The sequence below is a fragment of the Dipodomys merriami genome, unplaced genomic scaffold, assembly GCF_024711535.1.
Source record: "Dipodomys merriami isolate MVZ:Mamm:240054 unplaced genomic scaffold, mDipMer1.0.p SCAF_21, whole genome shotgun sequence".
In the NCBI taxonomy this organism is placed as follows: Eukaryota; Metazoa; Chordata; class Mammalia; order Rodentia; family Heteromyidae; genus Dipodomys; species Dipodomys merriami.
Genome location: NW_027203493.1, coordinates 19,063,006 through 19,086,491, shown reverse-complemented (window position 1 = coordinate 19,086,491; position 23,486 = coordinate 19,063,006). Strand labels below are relative to the sequence as shown.

The 23,486-nt window shown below is 35.3% G+C and overlaps 2 protein-coding genes across 7 annotated transcripts in view; one reads left to right on the top strand and one right to left on the bottom strand.

Moving 5' to 3' along the window:
- The window catches only part of Dnajc24 (DnaJ heat shock protein family (Hsp40) member C24), a 42,805-nt gene extending 29,056 nt beyond the window's left edge, over window positions 1–13,749 (top strand). The window contains exons 4-5 of one of the 3 annotated variants that reach the window (XM_070032668.1): window positions 6,975–7,043; window positions 13,047–13,749. In XM_070032668.1, the coding sequence (XP_069888769.1) occupies window positions 6,975–7,043; window positions 13,047–13,123 (146 nt within the window). In that variant the 3' untranslated portion in view covers window positions 13,124–13,749. Of the gene's footprint in view, window positions 1–6,974; window positions 7,044–10,164; window positions 11,721–13,046 lie in introns of those variants that run through there. The other 2 variants (XM_070032666.1, XM_070032667.1) reach the window with 2 other exon arrangements.
- The window catches only part of Immp1l (inner mitochondrial membrane peptidase subunit 1), a 65,839-nt gene continuing 53,851 nt past the window's right edge, over window positions 11,499–23,486 (bottom strand). For all 4 annotated transcript variants that reach the window (XM_070032665.1, XM_070032664.1, XM_070032662.1 and 1 more), the window contains 2 exons: window positions 12,062–12,172; window positions 11,499–11,666 (listed from right to left, as the gene is read on the bottom strand). In XM_070032665.1, the coding sequence (XP_069888766.1) occupies window positions 11,598–11,666; window positions 12,062–12,172 (180 nt within the window). In that variant the 3' untranslated portion in view covers window positions 11,499–11,597. The remainder of the gene's footprint in view (window positions 11,667–12,061; window positions 12,173–23,486) is intronic.

Below are 23,486 nucleotides of genomic sequence, written 5' to 3'. Positions count from 1 at the left end.
GGGGTATGTGTTTTTGCTGACTGTTTCTAGGAAAAACATGGTTGTGAAATGATGCAGAAAATCCATCTGGACAGTTGGGACTGGCATTATTTTGAGAAGGAATGGAGAGTACAGATAAAACTTTCCATAAGGCTACCCCTTCCTCTATCCTACTTGTCACAAGATTACTACTATGTTATTTTACTTTTTTAAAAAAATACAATTTTTTAATAATAAGTTCTTTTAATATCATTTTCATTAATTTCAAATAATATAGAAATTTGTGGGCAAAGTTATATATATTCTACTATATGTGAGTACAATTGATGGTCTGATTTAATAATACAGATAAAATGTAAGGAAATTTTTGTTTCTAACATTAATCTCTCCCAATTTTGCCTTGATTGTTTGATTCAGTTTAAATCAGGTTCAAAACCAAGATGAGGTCACCTTCCTTATTGCTTGCTTTTTTCTAAGACTTGAAATCTGAGTTTCATATTGGAGGCTGGTTATTTGTATGTTGCTGTGTTTAAACCAGTGAATCAGAAATACCATTTGACATTTCTTTGTTTCAGTGTTTATTTTCCCTCTATGTGGTTATTTTACTTTCATGGCTATGCAGTAATTCATCCAAGATTATAACACTAGATGATTTCCACATTTCTAAAGGCCATAATTAGTCTTTTGCCTCGCCTACAGTCTTTTACATTTTGAATGATCTAGCCATCATTTTTCTCCTCATTCAAGAACTTTTATAACTCTCCTTCATCAGGTAAACTTTTTACCTGAAATTCAAATGGGGAAGGAGCTTTTTAGTTTATCCCACTCACTTTTCCCAACTTCATCTTGTAGCACATAATCTGAAATTAATCATCTTCTTTTGTCCATGCAGTGGTCCCCAGATATGCTTACACTGAAGGGCATTTATTTGGAACACCTTTTTCTGATTCTTCACAGATTCTTCCAACGTCTACTTCAAGCTCTTGTTTGATTTTAATGTAATCTTTTAATAATACAGATATGTAAAATGTAAGGAAGTTGTTTTTTTTTTTTGTCAGTCATGAGGCTTGAACTCTGGGCCTGAATGCTGTTCCTCAGCTCTTCAGCTCAAGGCTAGCACTCTACCACTTGAGCCACAGTGCCACTTCCAGTTTTCTGGTGGTTTAGGAGATAAGAGTTTCACAGACTTTCCTGTCCAGGCTGGCTTTTGAACCATGATCCTCAGACCTCAGCTTCCTGAGTAGCTAGGATTACAGGCATGAGCCACCGGCGCCCAGCTGTAAGGAAGTTTTTTATTCTAACAATCTTCCCCAGTTTCACCTTGGTTCTTCCCTTTGTCTCCTTGTCTCCCTCTGAAGCCTTCTCTGATATTCTATGGATTTAATTCATAAAATTTTGAAATTTTTTTCTTCCGATTCCTATTTTTTCATTCTGTTGTATCTTTGAAGAGACTAATAAAGTTATGTAGATTGCAATTTTGATGATAATTGGGTTGCTTTCAGTGGTACTAACGATGGCAAACTGTTAACACTGTTTCATGTACAAAGTCAAGAGTTGCTGCCTTCCTGTACTGCAGAACTTGGAGCTTTCCCCCTACTAACAACAAATAGTTAGATTGAGTTATCATTGTGTTCACAAAATGTATGAGATAGCCAGGTGCTGGTTGCTCATGTCTGTAATCCTAGTTACTCAGGAAATGAGATCTAAGGATCTCAGTCCATGAGACTGAGTAGTTTATTAACTACTCAGAAAAAGTGGCACTGTGGCTCAAGTGGCATTAACCTTGAGCAAAATGAAGCTCATAGATAGCACCCAGGCCCTGAGCTGAAGCCCCAGAATTGCGATACATACATACATACATACATGCATGCATACAAGCATACATACCTACATAATTCAGATTGCTATCATTCAGCTCTAGAATTAGGATAATTATCCTTCTTTTGAATATTGTTTAAATATCCTTTTATGGAAGATGTATTTTCCAGAGAAAGAGTTGGCTCCTCTGAGAAGCTGAGTAATTTGAGCTTACATAGTCATTGATAGGAGGGATGTATTCAGAACACTAGGATCCCATGTTTTGTACAGGTTGTGTACATTCAACTATTTTTAATTCTATAGTCAACATGAGACATTTTGAGGATCAGAACAAGAGGCTACTGCTGTGTTTCATAGTGAAACATAGGAATTAAGTTTCTGGGGTTCATTTGCTAGCTTTCTAGAGCACTAGATTTGCACCTACTTAGCCAACTTTACTGTTCTTTAAGTTCATAATTAAATTCCAGGTTTATAATTTTTTTTTCTATGTTGAAAGTGATTTTGGTTTCATCTAGAGTAGGTTTATATGGCTTTATTAATGATTTTCAAATTAAATATTGCACAATTCTCAGATTATTAGCAAATTGTCTTTTTCATGTCTCTGCTCTTGGAAAAAAGAATCTGATTACAAGTTACTTCCTATATAAAAGTAATAATTGCCACATTAGTGAAATGATTTTCAAGAATGAGATGATTTTTAAAAATTATGTAGTTTTAAGACAGCAAAATAACCTCAAGGACTGTTTGCTTTAAATTACATAACAAACACACTTTTGAATATTTTGAATAAACATTAAGCATTTTAAGTTGTATAAAAGCAAATTCACTACATGGCAGCATTTGGGGGAGGAAGGAATGATGATCATCTAAATAGCTGACACTGCACACATGAATACTATAAGACTTGATCATTTGGTTAGTATTTGATTTAATGAGATTTTTAAGTACTTTGACCATAATGAATAAAGTTAAGTTCCTCTCCCCTATAGCTTTTGTTTGCAGTTACGTTGCATTTTACATTTTATTTTTATTATAGCTATATTTAGGAAGCATTTCTTAGGATTAGAAGTGTAATTATTTAGACATTAAATAAAGGGTCTCTTTAGAAATTTTACTATCATTAGGAGGAAGTTAAAAGACTGGAATTCCATTGTCTTGTAAGATGTAAGAAATATTTATTGATTCCCAAATGGAGCTGAAAAAAACCTTTCCTCTTTTAGAAAGTTGTGAATGACCCAGCGAGAGCTCTAGTAAGCTTTACTGAACCAAGCTGCTAATAGTTATTTAATGTTATTCTTTAGTGTGAAAGAATCTCTGTAGATTTTCCTTTTAATCTCTTTGAATTGCAGGCTCATAAACCTCTCTGATGAGTCCGGCTAGTGTTTTCTTAGATCCTTACTGTTGAGACAATGGAGCCACAGAATTCTTTCACCTCTTGTTGTCAGACAAATCCAATAGAACACAAGGTCAGAAGGGCCTACATTTCTAAAGGTTGAAAGATTCTTTTTCAAGTAACCACATAAATTATTTGATTTTATCATTATTCCTCAGGAACCTCTTTTTAATTATAATGCACTACTTTCTATATGGAAAAGTAAATTTGGAAGTTTTTCTTATCTCCCTCTTTGGCTAAGCTTGTGAGCACTGGACAGGGTATGAACAGACCTTATAAGTGCCTAAAGGAACACTAAAAAGTTGAACCATTTACTTCTAAAGAATCAAAAAATGTGTAGTGTCATTGGACTCAAGATAGAATACACAAAATGTGCTTTCTTTCCAACTAGCTGTTGGTTTTTCTTTTTTCTTTTGTAAATAATTATCACTATTTTGTAGCAATGATTCTATATTTTAAAATCTTAGATCTGTTTCTTTAATTGAGGTCAGTGTACTTTCTCAGCAATTTTAGTGTCATGTTAACAGAACTTTGAGATTGGATTTGCATTTGCAGATACCTATTAAAATGTTTCATTGCAAACAGTAAAAATATAAATATGCAGTTATAGAAGAAACTAACTTCGCTGTTTTGAAGTTGCCATGTCTGATTAGTAGACAATTATCAAAGGATTCTTGTGAGTTACTTTAGTGGATAGGGGAGAATTGTTTTTTAATTATAAGCACAATGGTGGACAAGCAGAGATCATTGTTTAAAAACTAAAAAACATTGATTTGTTTGTTCTTTTTTCTTGTAATTGCAGTGAAGGTTGGGTTGTGGGGTGCTGTTGTCCTCTCTTTAGACACCTGTCTCTCAACAAAGGATCTTGGTGACCCCCCACTGCCCACATTTAGAGTCACCTTTTACTTGTATGTACCCACTCCGCTCATTATACTGTTCTCTAGGGATCCAATTTTCTCCTGAGTTAATCACCTTAGTCTTTTTCAGAAGTTGTTAGATTACCGTCCCTTCAAAGAACATGCTTTCCTATTAGACTCTTATTGAACTTTTCCTTCCTTATTTCTTGGTTCAAAGATGTAACCATTATAGTCACAAAACTACTTTTAAAACTTGTTGAACATGCATTCAGAGAGGTGAGGACGTCTTAATGTATCACTTGTTAGCTTTCACATTGAGCCCACCCATTTAATCAGAAGGCCTGTGTTACTTCCAGGCAGCACTCATTCTCCTGTCTTCCAACACTATAGGGAACTTTTGCCTGTTATATTGCATGGAATGATGAATCACAAATCACACCCAAATGTACTTTCATGTCATATACTGAATCTCGAGACCAGAATCTCCACAGAAACTTATACTGTGTCCACCTAATACTGAATAATCAGGCCAATCAACATTGTTTAGAAGGTCACAGAACTACAACATTTGAATATATGTATTGTAACTATGCCTTTGGGCAAGTACTAGCCGTTTTTGTGTCTTATTCTCCTTCTTCAAGAGATGGTCAGTGCTAATCTTTTAACTAAGAGTAAGTGTGAATGTTTCTGTGTCTAAACCTAAGGAGGAAAGGTAATGAAAATATAAAAGCTACTGATTTGAGTGGGTAGAATAATAGATGAGAGTTGCACATAATATAGTAACTAGGTAAGAATTATAATAGCTTTCCAGTAAAGAAGCAGAACAATGGAAGATGATTTGCTTGGCATTTACTTTTGCAAATTATTTCTCATTATTTTAAAACAAAAATAGCCAGGCATGGGTGACTCATACCTATATCCTAGCTACTCAATGGCTGAGATCAGTTTGAAACCAATCAAGGTGGAGAAGTCTATGAGACTCTTATCTCCAATTTACCACCAAAAAGCCAGAATATAGTGGTGACTCAAGTGGTATAGCCTAGCTTACGTACAAAGATAAAGAATAGCATCCAGGCCCTGAGCTCAAGCCTAGTACTCTAGTACTCTTGTACTTATGTTTGAACTCAGGGCCTCATCTTGTTCCTCTGGCTTGTGCTGTTACTCTACCATATAAACTATACTCCAATAAGGTTTCTGCTGGTTATTTTGGAGATGTAGTCACTCGGACTCTTGTGCCCTGGCTGGCTTCAAAACTTTAACCTTTGGATCTCAGCCAGGATTATAAATGTTGAGTGTCTGGTGTCTGGCTCACTCCTCAAAGCTGAAAGATTGACGAACACCTTGGTCCCTTTAATTAAGAAATTAAAATGTAAGATTTTTCTCCATCCTTGAGATTTTTCAGACTGAATTTTTTTAATTGGGAAGAATAGAATAATACTTGGCCAAATATACTCTGTATAGAATGTAGAATTAAGTTATTGTGTTCAGAAATTACTTTGCAGACTAACGCCATTCTGCCTAAGCTATTCAGTGGGCATACAGAGATGGAAAAAACAATTTGACCACTGGGCGAAGTCTGTCTTTAGAATTTGGGGACAGTTTATCAGACTGTTGGTACCCAGTAAATATGAGGTGATATAATATTTGACATACCTTAATCGAAAACTATGAGTTCAAAATATTGTATAATCTTTTCATCTATTTTAAAATTATATAACTCACCAATAAATTTTGAACAGGCAGTTATTAAATATAATTAAATTGCAGGCATTCACACAACAGAACAAAGGGAACCATTCTCAGCAAGTGAACAAGAGACTGTGAGACAGATAAAGAAATTTTCATGGGAGTTGGGGGCTGGATTTTAGTAGTCTCTTTTTTTTAAGCATTAACTTGTAGAAGAATAATACAAGCATGCAGAAACTATAGCATGCCTTTAAAAACAAAAGACAGGCGCTTCCCATCCATAGTTTCATTCTTCCATTCTTGCATTCCAAGCTACATTTGTTTTAAGCAAGAGAGTACATGCTTCTACAACTTATACCATACTCTTAGTATGTTTATGTTGATTCCAGGCACCTTCCACCCTAGTAGAAAAGTCTGGACCAGAAAACAGCAAGGGGCATCAACACTGAAATATTGAAGTATTCTCCTATTCATTTACTTACTCTGTTGCAGTAGAGCTTTAATCTTTAAAGCATTTTTAGCTTGATCTCATTTGACTTGGAGAATACCCATTAGTCTGCTTGAGCTGACATACTAAAACACTTTATAGAGTAGGTGGCTTAAAATTTATTTCTCACAGTTGTGGAGGATCAGGAGTCCAAGATGAAGGTGTTGGCCAGTTCTATTCAACAGGAGGGCCCTTTTCCTGGCTTGCAGGCAGCCTGCTTGCTGTGTCATCCCATGATCTGTCCTCCACGTGTGGTTGGGATTGGAACAAGATCGTTCCCTCCATTTTATAAAACTACTTATCCGGCTGGATTAGGATCCCACTCTTACAACTCCTTTTAATCCTTACTTCCTAAAAGCTCATACTGATGTTAGAATTCAGACATAAGGATTTTGTGAGGTAACAGGGCAGAAGAACCTTCTTGAATAAGAGAACTCCTTGAAGCTAGGAGGCTAATAAAATATCACAATTATTAATAGCAATCAAATATCAAATGTAATTTTTTTTACCCAACCCTACAATGGCTACCTGAGTTCATACTTGTTAAACTGACTTAGTGTTGTTGCCTGTTTGTGAAAATGGGGGTAGCTTTTGATTGTTAAAAGCCTATAAGAAATGTTATGTTCTAGACTTTTTGGAACAAGTAGCCTAACACTGTAATAAGGTAAATTTTAAAATGTTAGATAAATAAGCTACATGTGGTAGCTTGGCATTCTTCATAGGTATCAAAATAGTCTCATTTTCCATTTTGCAGAAGATGAGCTACGAAATATGGGACCAGTAGATGCTAAAGTATATCTTGAAGAAATGTCTTGGAATGAAGGTAGGATCTTTCATTCTCTCTTAGACTCATTCTTTCTTTTACTTGTTCTTCCGTTCGTTTTCTTTGTTTTCTATACAGTGAAAGAAATACTAGGAACTTTTCAAAAGGGAAAAAGAAACCTCAGGATATTTGGAAGTCTTAAGAAATAATTGCCTAGTTTTCCAAATATATATGTGTGTGTATGCCCATGTTTGTTAAATTCCAAACTTTAATGAATCATTTTAGCTTCTCGCCTGTTCTAATTTGATGTTAGGCACATGGAGGTTCTTTTCTAACTTAATTTCACTGCTTTGGTTTTTGCATTACCATATGATGTAATAATCAAAGATGATGATTTTATTCCCCATTCCTCTTTATATTCTCAACTATGTGAATTTTTTTTAATATGAAGTCATAAACTGTCAGGACAAAGCTTTTTGTTTTATACATTTTTTTTACTTCCCTTTTTGATTCACTTAGGGGAAATGAAACATCTGTCATTCCCTTTTACCTCCAATGAAGTTATGTCTTTGATCTTTTTCTATTATTAGTATTTTAAAACATTAGTAACAAATATTATTTCCACATTTTTCTGATGTTCCTTGAATTGTTCCAGTTACATATGATTAAATTAGGAAAACACTTTCTAAATGGAGGTGATGATGAACACTTCAGCTGAAAATCTGAGTATTTTTCAGAATGTTTCTGTCTTCTTAACCCTGTAAGTTTTGTTTGGCCTGTGCCACAAAATCCTTACAGGCTTAGAAAACTTCACCAAGTATAAATAGTAAAACATAGCCACCCTTCCTGAAATTACGTTTATTCTTCTAGTTGCAAATTCTTAACTTAGTGCTCTAAAGAAGTGAGTCACAAACCATACTGATTTAGAAGAGGAAAATGGTTTTGCTTTATAAGACAGTTCAGCTACTAGCCACTCAAATGAAATCTAAGGAGTAATCACCTCTTTCCCTAAAAGGTGACTCAAGGGGCAGCATGATAGCTTTGAGCAGCATCCAGGCCCTGGCACTTTCCCCGGACCAGCTATCCTCTCCCCTTACTTTTAGCCTACTATATAACTTGATTATTTTGTTGGTCTTCATTCATGTATTTAAAATGACTTCTGAATATATCATAATAGCTTGGTGATAATACCATCAGAAGTTTCAAACAAGTTGTGAATTCTTTGTGACCATTACCATTTGAAAGTATCTGTGACAGAACTCCATTAACAACTCATGGTTCCCTGTGTCAGTTACCAAACACGTTACCTCAAATTGTTTCTCAGTGTTCACTGAGGTAGTAAAAAAACAAGAGGGAGAATTAAGCTTCAGAAAATTAGTCATTAGCATATGTATATTTTAGAAATTTAATAGTAAATAGTTTTGTAAACATGTTCTAGTACATGTATGTTGGGTTATATGTGTACTGGACACTGTCCCTGAGCTTTTTTGCTTAAGGCCTAGTGCTTGAACACTTCAGCCCAGAGCTGCACTTGCAGCTTTTTCAGTAGTTAATTGGAGATAAGACTCTCACAGACTTTCTGCCCCAGCTGGCTGTGAATCACAATCCTCATCTCACTGCCACCTGAGTAGCTAAGATTATAGGCGTGAGCCACCAGCTCCCAGCCCATTTTTAACTTTTTGAATAAAGTTTCATTTTTTTTTTTTTTTTTTGCCTGGGCCAGAATCCTTTTATGCTTCCCATATAACTGAAATGACAAGCAGGTATTATTACAGCCTGCTTTTATTGGTTGAGGTGGGATCTTCTGAACTTTTCCTGAGGCTGGCCTCAACCTTGATCCTCTGGTTCTTTCCTCCAGTAGCCACCCTGCCCAGTTTGTTTTTTTGTTTCATGGATAAGAAAATGACTGTGGTGAATAATAAGGGACAAGATTAAGGGAATAGACAAGTTTTTCTTTTTTCCTTTTAAAAATTTTATTATAAAGGTGATGTACAGAGATGTAAAAGTTACATAAGTCAGGTATTGAGTATATTTCTTATTGAACAATGTCACCTCCTCCCTCATTTTTTCCAATTTTTTCTGACCCCCCCACCCTTCCCAAGTTGTAAGGTTTTCTTTCTGATGAAAAGAACCACTCAAAGTTGGCTTATTTAATTGCTAAATTTTCCAAGACTGAACTTGACAGAGAGCAAGGCAATTAGATCTGTTTTTCTAACCATTGCCTGAGGTCTAAATGTTAACCAGCTTTGAAAAACAATAGAAGATTCTTGATTGGATTGTATGCAATTATGAGACCCTGTAACTGTATCTCTAATAAAAAATGCTGCTGCTGGAGGTATGGCTCAAATGGTAGAGGGTCAGCCAGAAGAGGGAAATGATAATGGTAAATTATTTTCCTAGTTGCTCCGACAAGCAGAAATATAGAAGATCAGAAGGATCAGATTGTTTGTGTCAGTGGACACTAGCTTTTAAACTTACCAAGAGATAATATATTTTTAAATGCTACCATTAGGAAACTAAATTTTGTATCATCATGCCTTCTTTATCCTACATGGTGACTTTCCTATTTGTAAACTCCAAAAAAAGATATGTACCTCACAGGAACAATCACAACAAACCAACCCTTATACATACACACATAGTATTGTGCTTTTTGGTATTTGAGTCAAGATTTCTTAAACTATCTGATACCAGAATAGAAAGTATTCAGGTGAGTCACTTCATAGTGAAATAGGTTTCTTTGAAAGGATAAACCGGGCAAGACTTCATGCCCCTTAAAAATGAAGCAGGTATGGCTGTTTTTCCTTTTTTTTATTGTAATATTTTAGATGAATACATTGGTGTGAGTGGAAATCTTTTATGAACTTAATAGAAAACTCCAAATAAATTTCATAAATTACTTCTGAGCCACCCACTTTCCTACACCAAAATCTTTGGGTTTTTGATTTATACTATTAGTCTATCTTGCCTATAGCTAAAGGCTTTTTGGTAGATAATTTTTGGAAACGCTGCCCCTGTGTAAAAAATTTTTTTCAGTTCTCTTTTAAACATTTTTATAAGGACAAAACAAAACTTACCTTTATCTTTCATTCTGCCATTTCTGTGGAAGAAACTGCATTTTAAAGGCTATTAGAAAGCAGTTGCGGTTAACATTCGAAGCATCATTTTGTCTTCTTTGCAGATGATCATTCCTTTTCACTGAACTGCCGGTGTGGTGGAAAATATACTATCTCCAAAGATGAAGCAGAAGATGTTAACCTAATTTCTTGTGATACATGTTCACTAATTATAGAACTCCTTAATTACAGCTAAACTTGTTCACTGCTTGGGACCCTTTAGCAGAATATTCAGACATGATAAGAAGAAGCCATTCAAACTCCAAGGAAATGAATTCTTCAAAGAAAATACAAGACCATTAAGCAAAGGCCACCTCAGACTAATATAAAATGGTTTATATGTACTTATAATTTATATTTACATGTTCCCATAAAAAGGACTTGGATTATAAATTATATTCAGATCAGTCCCCAGATGGTGACTTTTTTTCTTGTTAAAGAAAATAGTTATTTTTCTTAACATAAACATGTCTCTGCAATTGGCAAAATCCTTCTTTGTAGTTACTTTTTCAGATCTAAGAGATGATGGTTTTTAGCTGCCAAAGTTATGCTGCTGTAGACCTATCCCTTTCTAAGGTCATCAGAATTAAATTAGAATCTTTGTAATCAACATGAGAGTCTAGTTGTCCCATATAAAAGGCTACATATGGATATATGTGAAATTAAAATTGAAGCAGGTAGGTTGGCATCTGTAGAAAGATAGGTAAACTTTGGAGTCAGAAGCTTGGGAGCACAGCCATTATCACCTTCATATATAATTTAGGAAATGGAAGCTTTAAAATAATCATTTGACATTGGGCATCTCTCTTTTTTGTTCAGAGCTTTAAGATACAGAATCAATGTCTGTATGTATGAATGAACAACTCATCACTGATATAATGAATTGGACTTTTTTCAGTGAATCATTGACTGCAACATATTGTGGATGTTAGACTCTTAAAGAATTATTTTATATGTATTCAGCATTCTCTGAACAGTATAAATCAAGAGTTCATTTAAAGAACTTTGAGGATCCTTTATGTGATCACTGAAACATTTCAATATAACTTTAGGGACAAGAGATTATTTTCATTGCATCTATAAATCCAGAATTTAAAATATGAGGTAATCATCTTCCTCTCTCTCCCATTATTTGTATTTATAATCATAAAATGTAGATGGAATATTTATTTGGGATTAGTTTCTTTTACTTTTTTTTTTTTTTTTGAGGTAAGGTCTCACTGTGTAGCTGAGGCTGGCCTTAAATTCAAGATTTTTCCTGCCTCAACCTCCCAGTGCTAGGATTACAGGTGTTCAATACTGCCTGGTGCTTGGGTTACATTTGTATCCAAATATTAGCTAGTATAACTTGAATAATGTGTTGCTATCCTTTGCATTTAGCAATTAAAATAATTAAAACTGAATTGCAGATAGTTTATTGGCAAGTACATGGTTTCAGCTGCAGTATAAATTCACTTGAACAGGAGACAATAATCAAGTCAAAAAGAATAAGTGTTTGCTAATCATCAGCAAATCTTTCAGTATTTGGGCTTTCACGTAGAAATCCAAAATCACTCAGGGGCCAGATCTGTAAAATCAAATATGTTTGAAAACAATTAATAAAGGTGATAGTGCAATATTATGTTCTTTCCTATTCTTCATAAGAATTTATGAATATGCGTGTTTTATAGTCCTCAAGAGTTAACTGTGCCTTCCAAGTGTTTGAATATGATACCAAAAGTGCTTGAATATAGTTAATGTAATTTGAATTTGTTATATAAAATCTCAAATTCCTATCTATAAAGGTGGGAGAGAAAAGGGAATAATGTTTTCTATAGAGCTATGAAGTAAAGATATGCTCACTAAAATATAGTCATTTTAACAGTTAAGTCAACTGTCAGCCGGAGGACTTTAGAGAACAAAAAACCCTCATAACAGAAAAATAAAGCTTTATAAAAAAAAAAAAGAAAAGAAAACTTGTACCTTAAAGAAAATTCGTCCTCTTATTAGTCCATATGGAATGGGTCCATAGTACCTGGAATCTGTAGAATTCTGTAGATTGTCTCCTTCTAGCCAAACATGACCCATTGGCACCTAGAGTAGGTGAAGAAAGCCACTTAAAACAAACTTAAATTTGAGTACTGTTATTTAAAATATGTTATTTAAAGACAAGCCTGCTGATGTGCACCTGTAAAAACAAAAGTCTTAAAGTCAGGCACTGATGACTCATGTCTGTAATCCTATTAGGAGCTACTCAGAGGAGGCTGAGAGACTCTCCCAGTTCAGAGCCAGGCCTGTCAGGAAACTCTGTGAGACACTTATCTCCAATTAACTACCAAAAAGCCTGAAGAGCTGTGGCTCAAGAGATAGAGCATTAGCCTTGAACAAAAAAGTTCAGGAACAGTGCCCAGGCCCTGAGTTCACATACCCACACACACATACCCATACACCTACACACAGGCGTGCGCACACCCCTGCATGCACATATGCATGCACTCAGAAGTCTAAAGTTTTTTTTTAATGAAGTACATAGAAATCCTAAGTTTTGAATGATGTTTTCATTTCTAGCAAAATAAAATAAATAACTTCTATTAAATATCTAAGGTCCCAGCTTTCAACAAGATTTTCTGAATCATGTGGTTCCCAAACATTAATTTGTCATACAAACCCCAAACTAAGGTTTACAAGAGATCAAAACAATGTGACAGGGTCATTAATTTAATGGACTTCAAAAGAGGTCATTAGGATAGTGACTGAAAATATGTCCTCCTGTCTCAATAACAGCATAAGCAGGACAGCCACTCACTCAGCAACATCCTGGGGCCAATACCCAAGCCAGACCCATTAGAATACTCATGATGAACTAAATGGTAATTGATTGTGACATCAATTACAAATAATCTCATCATTTTATTGGAGTGGGCTTGTCAGAATTTTAATTAAGGTTCACTCTTCTGCTTTTGTGTAGCCACATCTTCAGTGCATTATACATTGAAAATGACCATCAGGAACCAGAAAAACCTACTACAAAATCATCAGTTGTAAAATTAATGATGGTGACCTTCTACTAAATGAAAAGACTTTCCCTCTTATATGTCCTGTGTATTAATTGGTAAACAAGCTCAAATTTTTACTGAGTTAGAATTAAATGCATTATTTATTTAATAAGAAACTTGCCTTCTAATTTCTGTTCAATATAAACTGAAAAATTACTCTGGCAATAAGCATTATAACAATTAAAAGCAGTTGGCTTCATAAAGCTGGGTTTAGGTGGCTCATACCTATAACCTGCTACTCAGGCCTAGATCTATTTGAAGCCAACCAAGGCAGAAAAATGTTAGATTGTCTTTAGTTAACTAGCAAAAACTGGTATGGGTCAAGAGGTATATTCCAAGCTATGATCAAAAAGCAAGTGAAATCTCTAGGCCCAGAGTTCAAGCCTCAGTACTAGTGCGTGTGGGCGTGCGCACAAACCAGCTTTTCAAGGTTTAAAAAAGTTCAATGATTGACCAACCAGATTACTATTAGGAAGGAATTTATTTTCACTATACCGAAGTATCAAAATTTAGTAGACTGCAATTTTTTGTGACTAATTCCTTTTTTAAAAATAAATTTAAGGACCTCGGGGAAGGTGGAGAGGGAAGGGATGGTAGAGGGAAAACAATGGAGGGGGTAACAATGCTCAATAGGAAGTGTACTCATTACCTTGCTCATGTAACTGTAACCCTCTGTATAGTATCTTTACAATAAAAAACGAATAAAAAAATACAGTTAGCCTTAAAAAAAAAAAAACAAAAAAAATAAATTTAAGGGCTGGGAAGGTGGCTCAGTGATAGAGTGCTTGCCTTGCATGCATGAGGCCCTGGGTTTGATTCCTCAGCACCATATAAGCAGAAAAATCTGGAATTGTCTCTGTGGCTCAAGTGGTAGAGCGCTAGCCTTGAGCTAAAGAGCTGAGGGACAGCGCCCAGGCACAGAGTTCAGGGCCCACAACTGACGAAATAAATGAATAAATTTATACAAGCACTGAAATCTTTATTTCCCTTTTCATAAGTGAAATAGAATGTTTTGTATCTTATAGAAATATTTGCTGAAAACCTTTACATTTATATATTCTACCCTTAAGTGTTAAATCTATTTGCTAAAAAAATATAAATTTACTAAGAGTATCAATATAAACCCATTCACTCTTATTAGTGAAACAAGTTAGAAGTCTTAAAGCCAATAGCAAGGCTCTGTCCTGTTCTACTTATATTTTAAAATGGACTCCCCACGTAGTAAAGCCTAATACTGTACAAGCGGAAGAATGAGTGTATCTCAGGTCACCAAAAAATGAACAGTGCATTTGGAAAAGCCATGTAATTAACAAATTCTTTAGTATACTTATGAAGTGAATTTCAGCTTTTTGTTTTAAATTTTCATTGTCTCAAAATGGGTGTTCCTGATATCTACAAGTTTAAAGGACTCAGTAGAAGCTAAAGGAAAGTGTTCTATGATTAAGTTCTGATAATGCACACCTGTAATCCCAGATACTCAAGAGACTGAGATTTGAGATTAGAATCTGCTCAGGCAGACAAATCCAAGAGATTCTTAATCTCTTAGATCAGCAAAAAGCCAGATGTGGAAACATGACTCCAGTGGTAGAGTATTAGGAATGAGCAAAAAAGCCCTACAAGAGCATGAGGCCTTGTGTGTAAGCCCCTAGTACTGGCACAAAAAGAAACAGTAAATTTCTACAAACTACTAAGGCAATTTCTGCATTGTAAATGACAATAATCAAGACTCATTTCTTGGTCCATCTCTCTTTGAAGTTTACCTCCATTTTGCCAGCCCATACCAAATAGAACATTTACTCTATAATGCCAGCCTTCATTGAGACTCTGTTCTATAACACTATAACATCTTTTTTTTTTTTTTGTTGGTCGTGGGGCTTGAACTCTGGGCCTGGGCGCTGTCCCTCAGCTCTTCAGCTCAAGGCGAGCGCTCTACCACTTGAGCTACAGCGCCACTTCCGGTTTTTTTCTGGTGATTTATTGGAGATAGGAGTCTCACGGTCTCTCTGCCCGGGCTGGCTTTGAACCGCGATCCTCAGATCTCAGCCTCCTGAGTAGCTAGGATTACAGGTGTGAGCCACCAGCGCCCGGCTCTATAACATCTTTTTACTTAGGTTTTGTGTAAGTATTTTATGAAATAATGTAATAGGAAGTAATGTCATGGCCTTAATTCCTTTTAGAGTTTTACTTATTACTAGTTATTAGATTTCTTATAATCTTATTGTTAAAAATAAAATGGAGCTGGGTGCCTGTGGCTCACACCTGTAATCCTAGCTAATCAGGAGGCTGACATCTGAGGATCTCAATTTGAATCCAGCCTAGGCATACAAGTCTATGAGACTTATCTCTGATAAATGACTCAGAAAAAGCCAGAAGTGGCTCTGTGGCTCCAGTGGTAGAGCACTAGCCTTATAGTATCTCTTTGCATGTCTTGCCATCATTGGGTTAATTATCTCTCTTCCTCATTTCAGAGGAGCTCTTCATTATGAGGTTAACTCTTTGAGATGATAGTGCAAATATTATCTGAGCAGGTATTTAAAAACATACGTTATAACAATATGAAAAGCATCATTTTGGTTAGGAGAGAGAGAGAGAGAAAGCGTGTGTGTGTGTGTGTGTGTGTGTGTGTGTGTGTGTGTGTGTGAGAGAGAGAGAGAGAGAGAGAGAGAGAGAGGGGAGAGAGAGAGAGAGAGAGAGAGAGAGTGTGTGTGTGTCTGTGTCTGTGTCTGTGTCTGTGTCTTGAACTCTGGGCCTGGGCTCTGTCCCACAGCTCTTCAGCTCCAAGCAAGTGCTCTACCACTTGCGCCACAGTGCCACTTCCAGTTTTCTGGTGGTTTATTGGAGGTAAGAGTCTCATAGACTTTCCTGCTCAGGCTGGGTTTGAACCACAATCCCCAGATCTTAGCCTCCTGAATAGCTAGGATTCTGGTGTGAGCCACCGGCACCTGGCTAGGAATAAAATTTCTTAATGTGAAGTGTTTGACATCTCACTTGCATCTTCTTCCGTGATCTCTCTTTAGATTTCTTGTTTTACCCATTCCTTATCAACATCTCTGTAAAAAACTTGCCAAACTCATCATGCAACAGTGTTCTAATATGAAAGTTCACTGATACTGTCTGCCTCTCAAAATTGCCAACAGCATAATCTCCTCCAGTAGGCAGAGGTTAAAAACAGTTCATTTCAGGAAGTGGCGCTGTAGCTCAAGTGGTAGTGCGCTCGCCTTGAGCTGAAGAGCTGAGGGACAACGCCCAGGCCCAGAGTTCAAGCCCCACGACCGACCAAAAAAAAAAAAAACCAGTTCATTTCATATAATAGAAACAAACCCAATACAAAACCAAGTCAAACCAACTAAAAGGTTTCTATGATATAGTCAATAAAAACAAAAGGGTCAAAGTGTGGTTATGCATGCCTGTAATCCCAGCTGTTTGGGAGGGACCAATCAGGAAAATTGTGGTTTTAAGGCCAATAGGGCAAAAAGCTAACAAGAGTTAAAAGCTGGCAAGATTTAGCTCCATAAGCCAAGCATGATGACCAGTTATCCCAATTAACACAGGAGACCTTTGTAGAAAGATCACAGGCTGAGCCTAGGCATATACAAAAACCTATCTGGGTGGAGGAAAAAAAGGACTGGAGTCATGGCTCAAATGGTAGAGTACTTACCTAGCAAGCATGGGGTCCTGAGTTCAAACCCTAGTACTGCCAAAAAAAAAAAAAGTAGAGCTATGTAGGTAAATACTTAATTATCCTGTATATTTTTAATGTACCTTTTTATAATGTATGTATTATTTAGGTAATTTAAATACACAAATGCTTTATCTTTTCAGTGATACTTGTATATTTTCTGTGTCTGTCTGTCTTGTCTGTCTGTCTGTATAGCTCTCTCACTTTGAGGCAAGTTCTCAATATGTAGCTCAAGCTAGCCTTGAACTCAGCATCCTCCTTCAGTCTTTTGAGTACTTGGATCATAGACATGCACTACCACGCTTGGCTTGAAACTTGTACTTTTTTAAAAAGGCACACTGCTTATCATAATACAAGCTAACAGCAAAAAACAAAAACAAAAAACAACCTTTTGAATGTATTGTTTTTCCTTGTTGGTCTTTGATGGTGTGGAAAGAGAAACTCCTGTTCTGGGTTAAAATGCAGTTATTTTCTACTAAATAGGTTACTGGCCACCACAAAGTTAAAAAGTTAAACCTGGTAAGAGAAAAAAGGATCACATAGCAATACTACAGTAAAATAAGAGCAGGATAAAATGGTACCTGAAAAGTTATAATTTTACAACTAATGCTTAAAAAGTATTTGTCCAATAAATGTCTCTCAAATTACTATGTCAAGTGTTCATGTTGCTTTGAATAATTAAAACTTCCAACAGACTTTTTCTGTCTCGTAAGTCTACCATGCCATCTTGAATGAATACATGAGACCGAGTAAGTGCAACTTTTTAATTTTTGTTCAAAACTAAATTTTTTCTGGTGTCACAGATATAGCAAACTTTAGGGCTAAAATTTCAAACATTAGAAGAACCTTTAAACCATTCTTGTTTCTACCCCAGAGGTTTACTTGCCGAGCCATGATAAACCTGATCTCAGGGCTGGACAAAAGAACCTATCCTCCAGTTCTCAGATATTTACTGGGATCTAGTTGAGAGCCTTCTTTTCAGTACTACCAGCAAATGTAATTACCTCATGGCCTGCGGGTGTCCATTCAACAAAAGAGGCTTTGTGAGGCAACCCCACAGGTGTTACCTTTCTTGATTCAAGTGAAATCTGATGAAAGAGTCCACAGTATCAAATAACCCATGCACTAAACTATAATCAAACTCATTTATTTGATTAAGCAAAGAGCACTTTTAATTAAGAAAAAGTCCTAACTAAAAAGATATTTGTATGTCTGGCCTCCTTTAAGTTTCAAAACCAGAAAATCTTTAAAAAAATGAGTGATTGTAAATTACGCCTTTATTTGCCACATATTTCATAGTTTACTTCAGCAAAGGTGTGCAATGGCAATACCTATTGCACATGCCTCTTTAACTGATCTAAAATGACTGCAAAAGAAAGGCAAAATGTAGGCAATGAAGGAACAAAGGTCATAGAGGCAAGGAGAGAAACTTTTCAGAATCCTTTTCTTAAAAATAATTGTTTTAGTATCCTTTTCCCATAACAAGGAAGAAGAGCACATGTATCTTATGAAAGTATTCACATAAAGCTATTTTGTTTTTAGGAAAAGCAAATGGGTTTGATAAATCAAGGACACTTTTTAAAGTTTCTCACTTTAAACAAAATTTTAAAGATTTAGCTTGCCTGAAGAAGTCCGTATGAATGTACATTCATAAAATATTTCAGTATAACAATTCCTAGTTATGTAATTGTGTTCATTCATTACTGTCTTTCAAGTAGGCAGTGCCAAGCCCAGCTTCTCTACTGCTAGGCAGCAAATGCATACTATACTTAGTCATAACTTACATATCTAAAATGTACTTATGTAGACAAATTATAGAGAGAATATTTGGAAAATGAAATTTTACTAATAAGTTTGTAAAAAGATGTCACAAACTCCAGTATTTGACTCAGATAATAGCAACACTGTCAATATCACCATGAAATAATCATTGGCATTTACCCTTCCCATATTACTAGTAAAAGCTATAATCAATAAAATCTGGGTACAAAAGAGTTAATTCTTTTTCAGGCAGTAAATTAGAAGAGCTTTTTTTAATGGGAATGTTTCAAATGCTAATTACAGGTATTTCTGAAGGCAAACTCAAGAACGGTTCAACTAATACTCTATTTTCACTGACATTCTCCTGGCCCTAACTTGGTTTTCAGATAAGATCATCCAACATAGATAGTAAAGACTAACTTTTTAATTTTTTGAACAGGCTTCTTTGTCAAGCATTGCTTCCTTAAATATCAAATGCTTAGGTCCTTCTTTATGAAGTATCCACACCACCAAAACCTTACTATAACTTTTTAGGGGGATGGAGAAGGAGAAGAGAGTTAAGACTGCAGAAAGTACATTTAAGCCATCCAGTAATGATAACTTCCTGTCAAAACAATGGGTCACTTTACCCTCTGACTTTTCTTTTGTTCTGTTGCCTGCTCTGTTTTGGGATTCATAATTAAAAGAAGAATTTGAGGATCAATCCCCAGTACCCCCATATACACCATAAATAAACAAATACGTAAATGCATACATGCATTTAATATTCTCATTGAAAGACTGTCTCTAGGCTTTCATTTTAATGCAGCCTACTCTACAATCCTGTTCTCAGACTACAGAAGATAAGCCTAATTAAATATAACACAGGGTATTTCAGAGTTGGTAGAATATGGTGGTAATGTGAAAATAATGAGTTCCTTGTGCTCTCAGAAAAACAATTCTAAGTAATTGGTAAGTCAGATGCATTGTGTATAAAATATGCACTAATATGTTTGCACTACAAGTTTTATTCTTGGTACTTCAAAGTCCAAACATCTCTACAGATTCAGTTGCTGTAGATGAATCTCTGTAGCTCTTGTCAATATATTACTTCTAGGCATAACTACTTCATAGTAAGATTGAGCAGAAAAAAATAAATCTGAAGTGCATTAGAAATAGAAGGTCACCAGTGGATCCATACTCCAGCATAAACAAATGATTAAAATTAAATATGTAGATCTTTTTATTCTTGCTATTACTAATGCATTTAAAAGCATTGTTACCTGCTTTTGTGACAGACTTTTATTCTACTTGTGTTTTATTCATCAAAACATAACTCTAATGTTCCAAACCCTACAAATTATTTAGAATGAAATGTAGCTTTGTGAATAAAAAATTGCAAGTTAAGCAGATGAATACCAGTTTAATATTTTGTAAGCATGCATGCTGCAAGGAGAGTAGATGCAGACCTTTAAAAAACAGTATTGATGTTCTAGGGCTGAAGGCATCACAACACTGTTTTGACTGAGATTATGAAAACACGCTGTGGACTGGAATATTAAAATATCCTCATGTCACTTTGGGTGAACAGTGGTTGGTTTTGTTTTTTCTTTGTTTTGCCACTTGATGAAATATTTAAGAGCTGTTGTATTAATTTTGAGGTACAGATAGGTTTATAAGTGGATTCCTAAACTTGTCCAAAGTTGATTGTATCTTATTTCTCACACTTTCTATACCCACATCCCAGTTTTTTTGATCCATCTGCCCATGCTGCCAGTGCTAGTAACATGATTATCATTTTTAAGCCTTTTGTTTTCCTGTATTCCTAGCATACAACCATTTCTATATATTCCCTTAATCTTTCTGTAATCTGTTCTTTCCACTGTCAGTGTTACTACCTCAACTACATCATAGCTTGTTACCCAGACACTCTGATCTATTACTGTTAGTCCACATTAATAATACAGTGATCTGTCAAAACCTACATCTGATCATGTTAGTTCCCAGACATAAAAAAAAGAGTCATGTTTTCCTTTTCATTGTTATTTCTTTCACTATCTACCCCCCTTACATATTCTATACATAGGAAATTACTTTTGGCAAGTTTGTAAAACACAGTGCTACATTGCCAAGCCCCAGGACTGGCCAAAAAGAAAAAAAGTACAGACAATTTACAATTTAATTAATTAGTTTTTGCTTCTCAGATTTACTTCAGGAGTACTGGCATTCTAATTTTGCACAATTAAAATACTTCTAGGTGAGCAACAGGCATTTTAGAATATTCTGTAAGTACCAATGTTGATCTTCATATGTACATACACATATTTTCAAACATCACTATAGAATAAAATTTTAGTAACTGAATTTTACTAATCTCATCTTATTCTAGCAATGTTCAGAGAACACATCAGAAAATGCTTAAATTGGAGAAGTCTAAAAGATGATTCTTTAGTATTAACACCTCAGACTAATAAAAAGAAAGTCAAATTTATCTTCAGAATTGGGTTAACTATAGGATGAAAAAGTCACATCATCTCTGTCATCTCCTTATTGAACTTCACTCCACCAAAGAGTAAATACGTTTTCTCCACATCAGCTGCAATCAAGGCATTAGCAGTATGCCGTGATTGATCATGCTGGAAGCCGTTGCTGAGAAATGGATGTGTAGCACAGGGTTTTATCGCTATAGTCTGCAAAAACCATGTCCCTCGTTTAGATACCCTAGCTGTAATAAGTGACATTATTAGGTAGTTCTTCTATTTAAATGACATAAGGATTTAGTGTATCAGCAGCTTATTATAAACAAGCCCTTTCCATCTGATAGTTCCTCTCCCTACCCAGAAGTACCTTTCTGTTTATAGTACAAGTGGTAATAGAGGACCAGATGGTTGTGACTTTTAGCTAAGGTAAATGACACTTAAGCAAACACAAAACAGCATTAGGATATCCAAGGATTTGAAGAGTATCCTAAACACATAGTACATATTAAAGGACTATTGGTGTTAACTATAAAAAGTGACCATTTTCTAAGACTGTATAATTAGTGAGACTATTTTGCAGGTAGTCAATTTGTTTTCTTTAGATATTTTCTAAAGTAAATTATTGTCATATGCATTTTTAAGTTCAGATAACACCATTTCTTTCTCAAAAGTGAAGTTGTGTCTTATTCCTTACATTTCTGCCAATAAGATCAATGATTTCAACATGTGCTAAAAATTGACAATGAAAAATTTTTTATAAAATACTATATACACACTATATATCACCTGCCCCTAGTAGAAAACCATTTTATCTTTCATTTGTAATGCTGAAATCTGGTAAAAAAGAGTAGGAAGAGTATAAGCAAAAATAATTTGGAAATTACTGGGGGGGGGGGGAACATGGCTGGAAAGGTAGCTCAGTGGTAGAGTGCTTGCCTTGCATGCAATTCCTCAGCACCACATAAGAAGAAAAAGCCAGAAGCGGCACTGTGGCTCAAGTGGTAGAGCGGTAACCTTGAGATGAAGAGCTGAGGGACAGCGCCCAGGCCCAGAGTTCAGGCCCCACGACCAACAACAACAACAAAAAACCAGAGCTTGTCTTGTGTTGCACCTGGATGGTTACAGTACCAATGGTAAGACCTGGGCTGAATCTGACTATATTGAGTGTGTAGATTTGATGTGCATAAAAGAAAGGATAATCCCAAGGCCTGAACAAGCAGAAGAATGTAATTGCTTTTACTATGATTGGGAAGTATGAAGAGCCTGTTTTGGTAAGAAGATGACAATTTTAGTTCTGGACATGCAGTACCAATGAAGTCTCACTTGTACAACTAAAAAAAGATTAAAGGAAAAACTAAGCTGAACAGATGACTTTAGTAGAGTACCTACCTAGCAAGGGTGGGACACTAAATTCAAAGCTCAGTACTGCCAAAAAAAAGCCCAGTTCAAATACTAACAAAAAAGTAATTAATGTTTCATTTTCTATAATGGATACTTCATAGATTATATAAGCATAAATTGTTACATATATATATATATATATATATATATATATATATATATATATGTGAGGACCAAATGTTAACACTGGAGAGAGAAAAAAGAAATCACTGAGGACTTTGACAAAAACTGTTTCAATAAAGTGGTGGGAACAAATGCCTAACTAGAATGAGTTCGAGATTATGAATCACAGAATAGGATCAGAAAAATATAAAACTCTTCTACAAGAGGATGTGAGGCATATTTGTTTGGATTGTAGCTTTTATTGCATGTTTACTGGGATAATTTAGTACATTGCAATGCCTACCACATATTATCTTCATAAAGATTATGAAGATTATTATTTTTCTTCACTAGCTTCATTTGAAAATGTTACTGTACTTTGTGAGTTCTGGTCCCATATTCTCTAGGGAATAATACTAAATTAAATGGACTGGAGGTACGGCTCAAGGGGGTAAGTGCCTGACTTAGAAAATGCCATGGCGCCAGTTAAAACCCCAATATTGCCAGTCAGTCAATCAATCAAGGTTTTACATTGTAGTTTTTCTTACTGTGCAAGCCTATAGGAAAATATCAATTCATTTTATTTCCTTATTTGTTAAATGTTCCTACTTTAAAAAAATTATTTTTTGATTAGTGGCAGCTTCAACCAGCAAACTTTCAGGAATTCCTGAAAGGTAAGGTATCCCAGATGTCTGAGCTGATTTTGTTTCTTTTGAGAGTCAGAAATTTAATTCCTATTCTAGTAGTCACTGCTCAGCATATGGCCCAAGAAAATAGTTACTGGCTTGAATAACATAAAAATCAGCAAAACCTAAACAGCAGCACTTTGATTAGTTTCCAAGTACATAATGTAAATAATAAATCTACTTCCTAAGTGTTGCTTGCCACACAGACTTTTTGAACTCTGCAATGAATAAAATGATTCCACATCACTTAACCAATGATCTGTT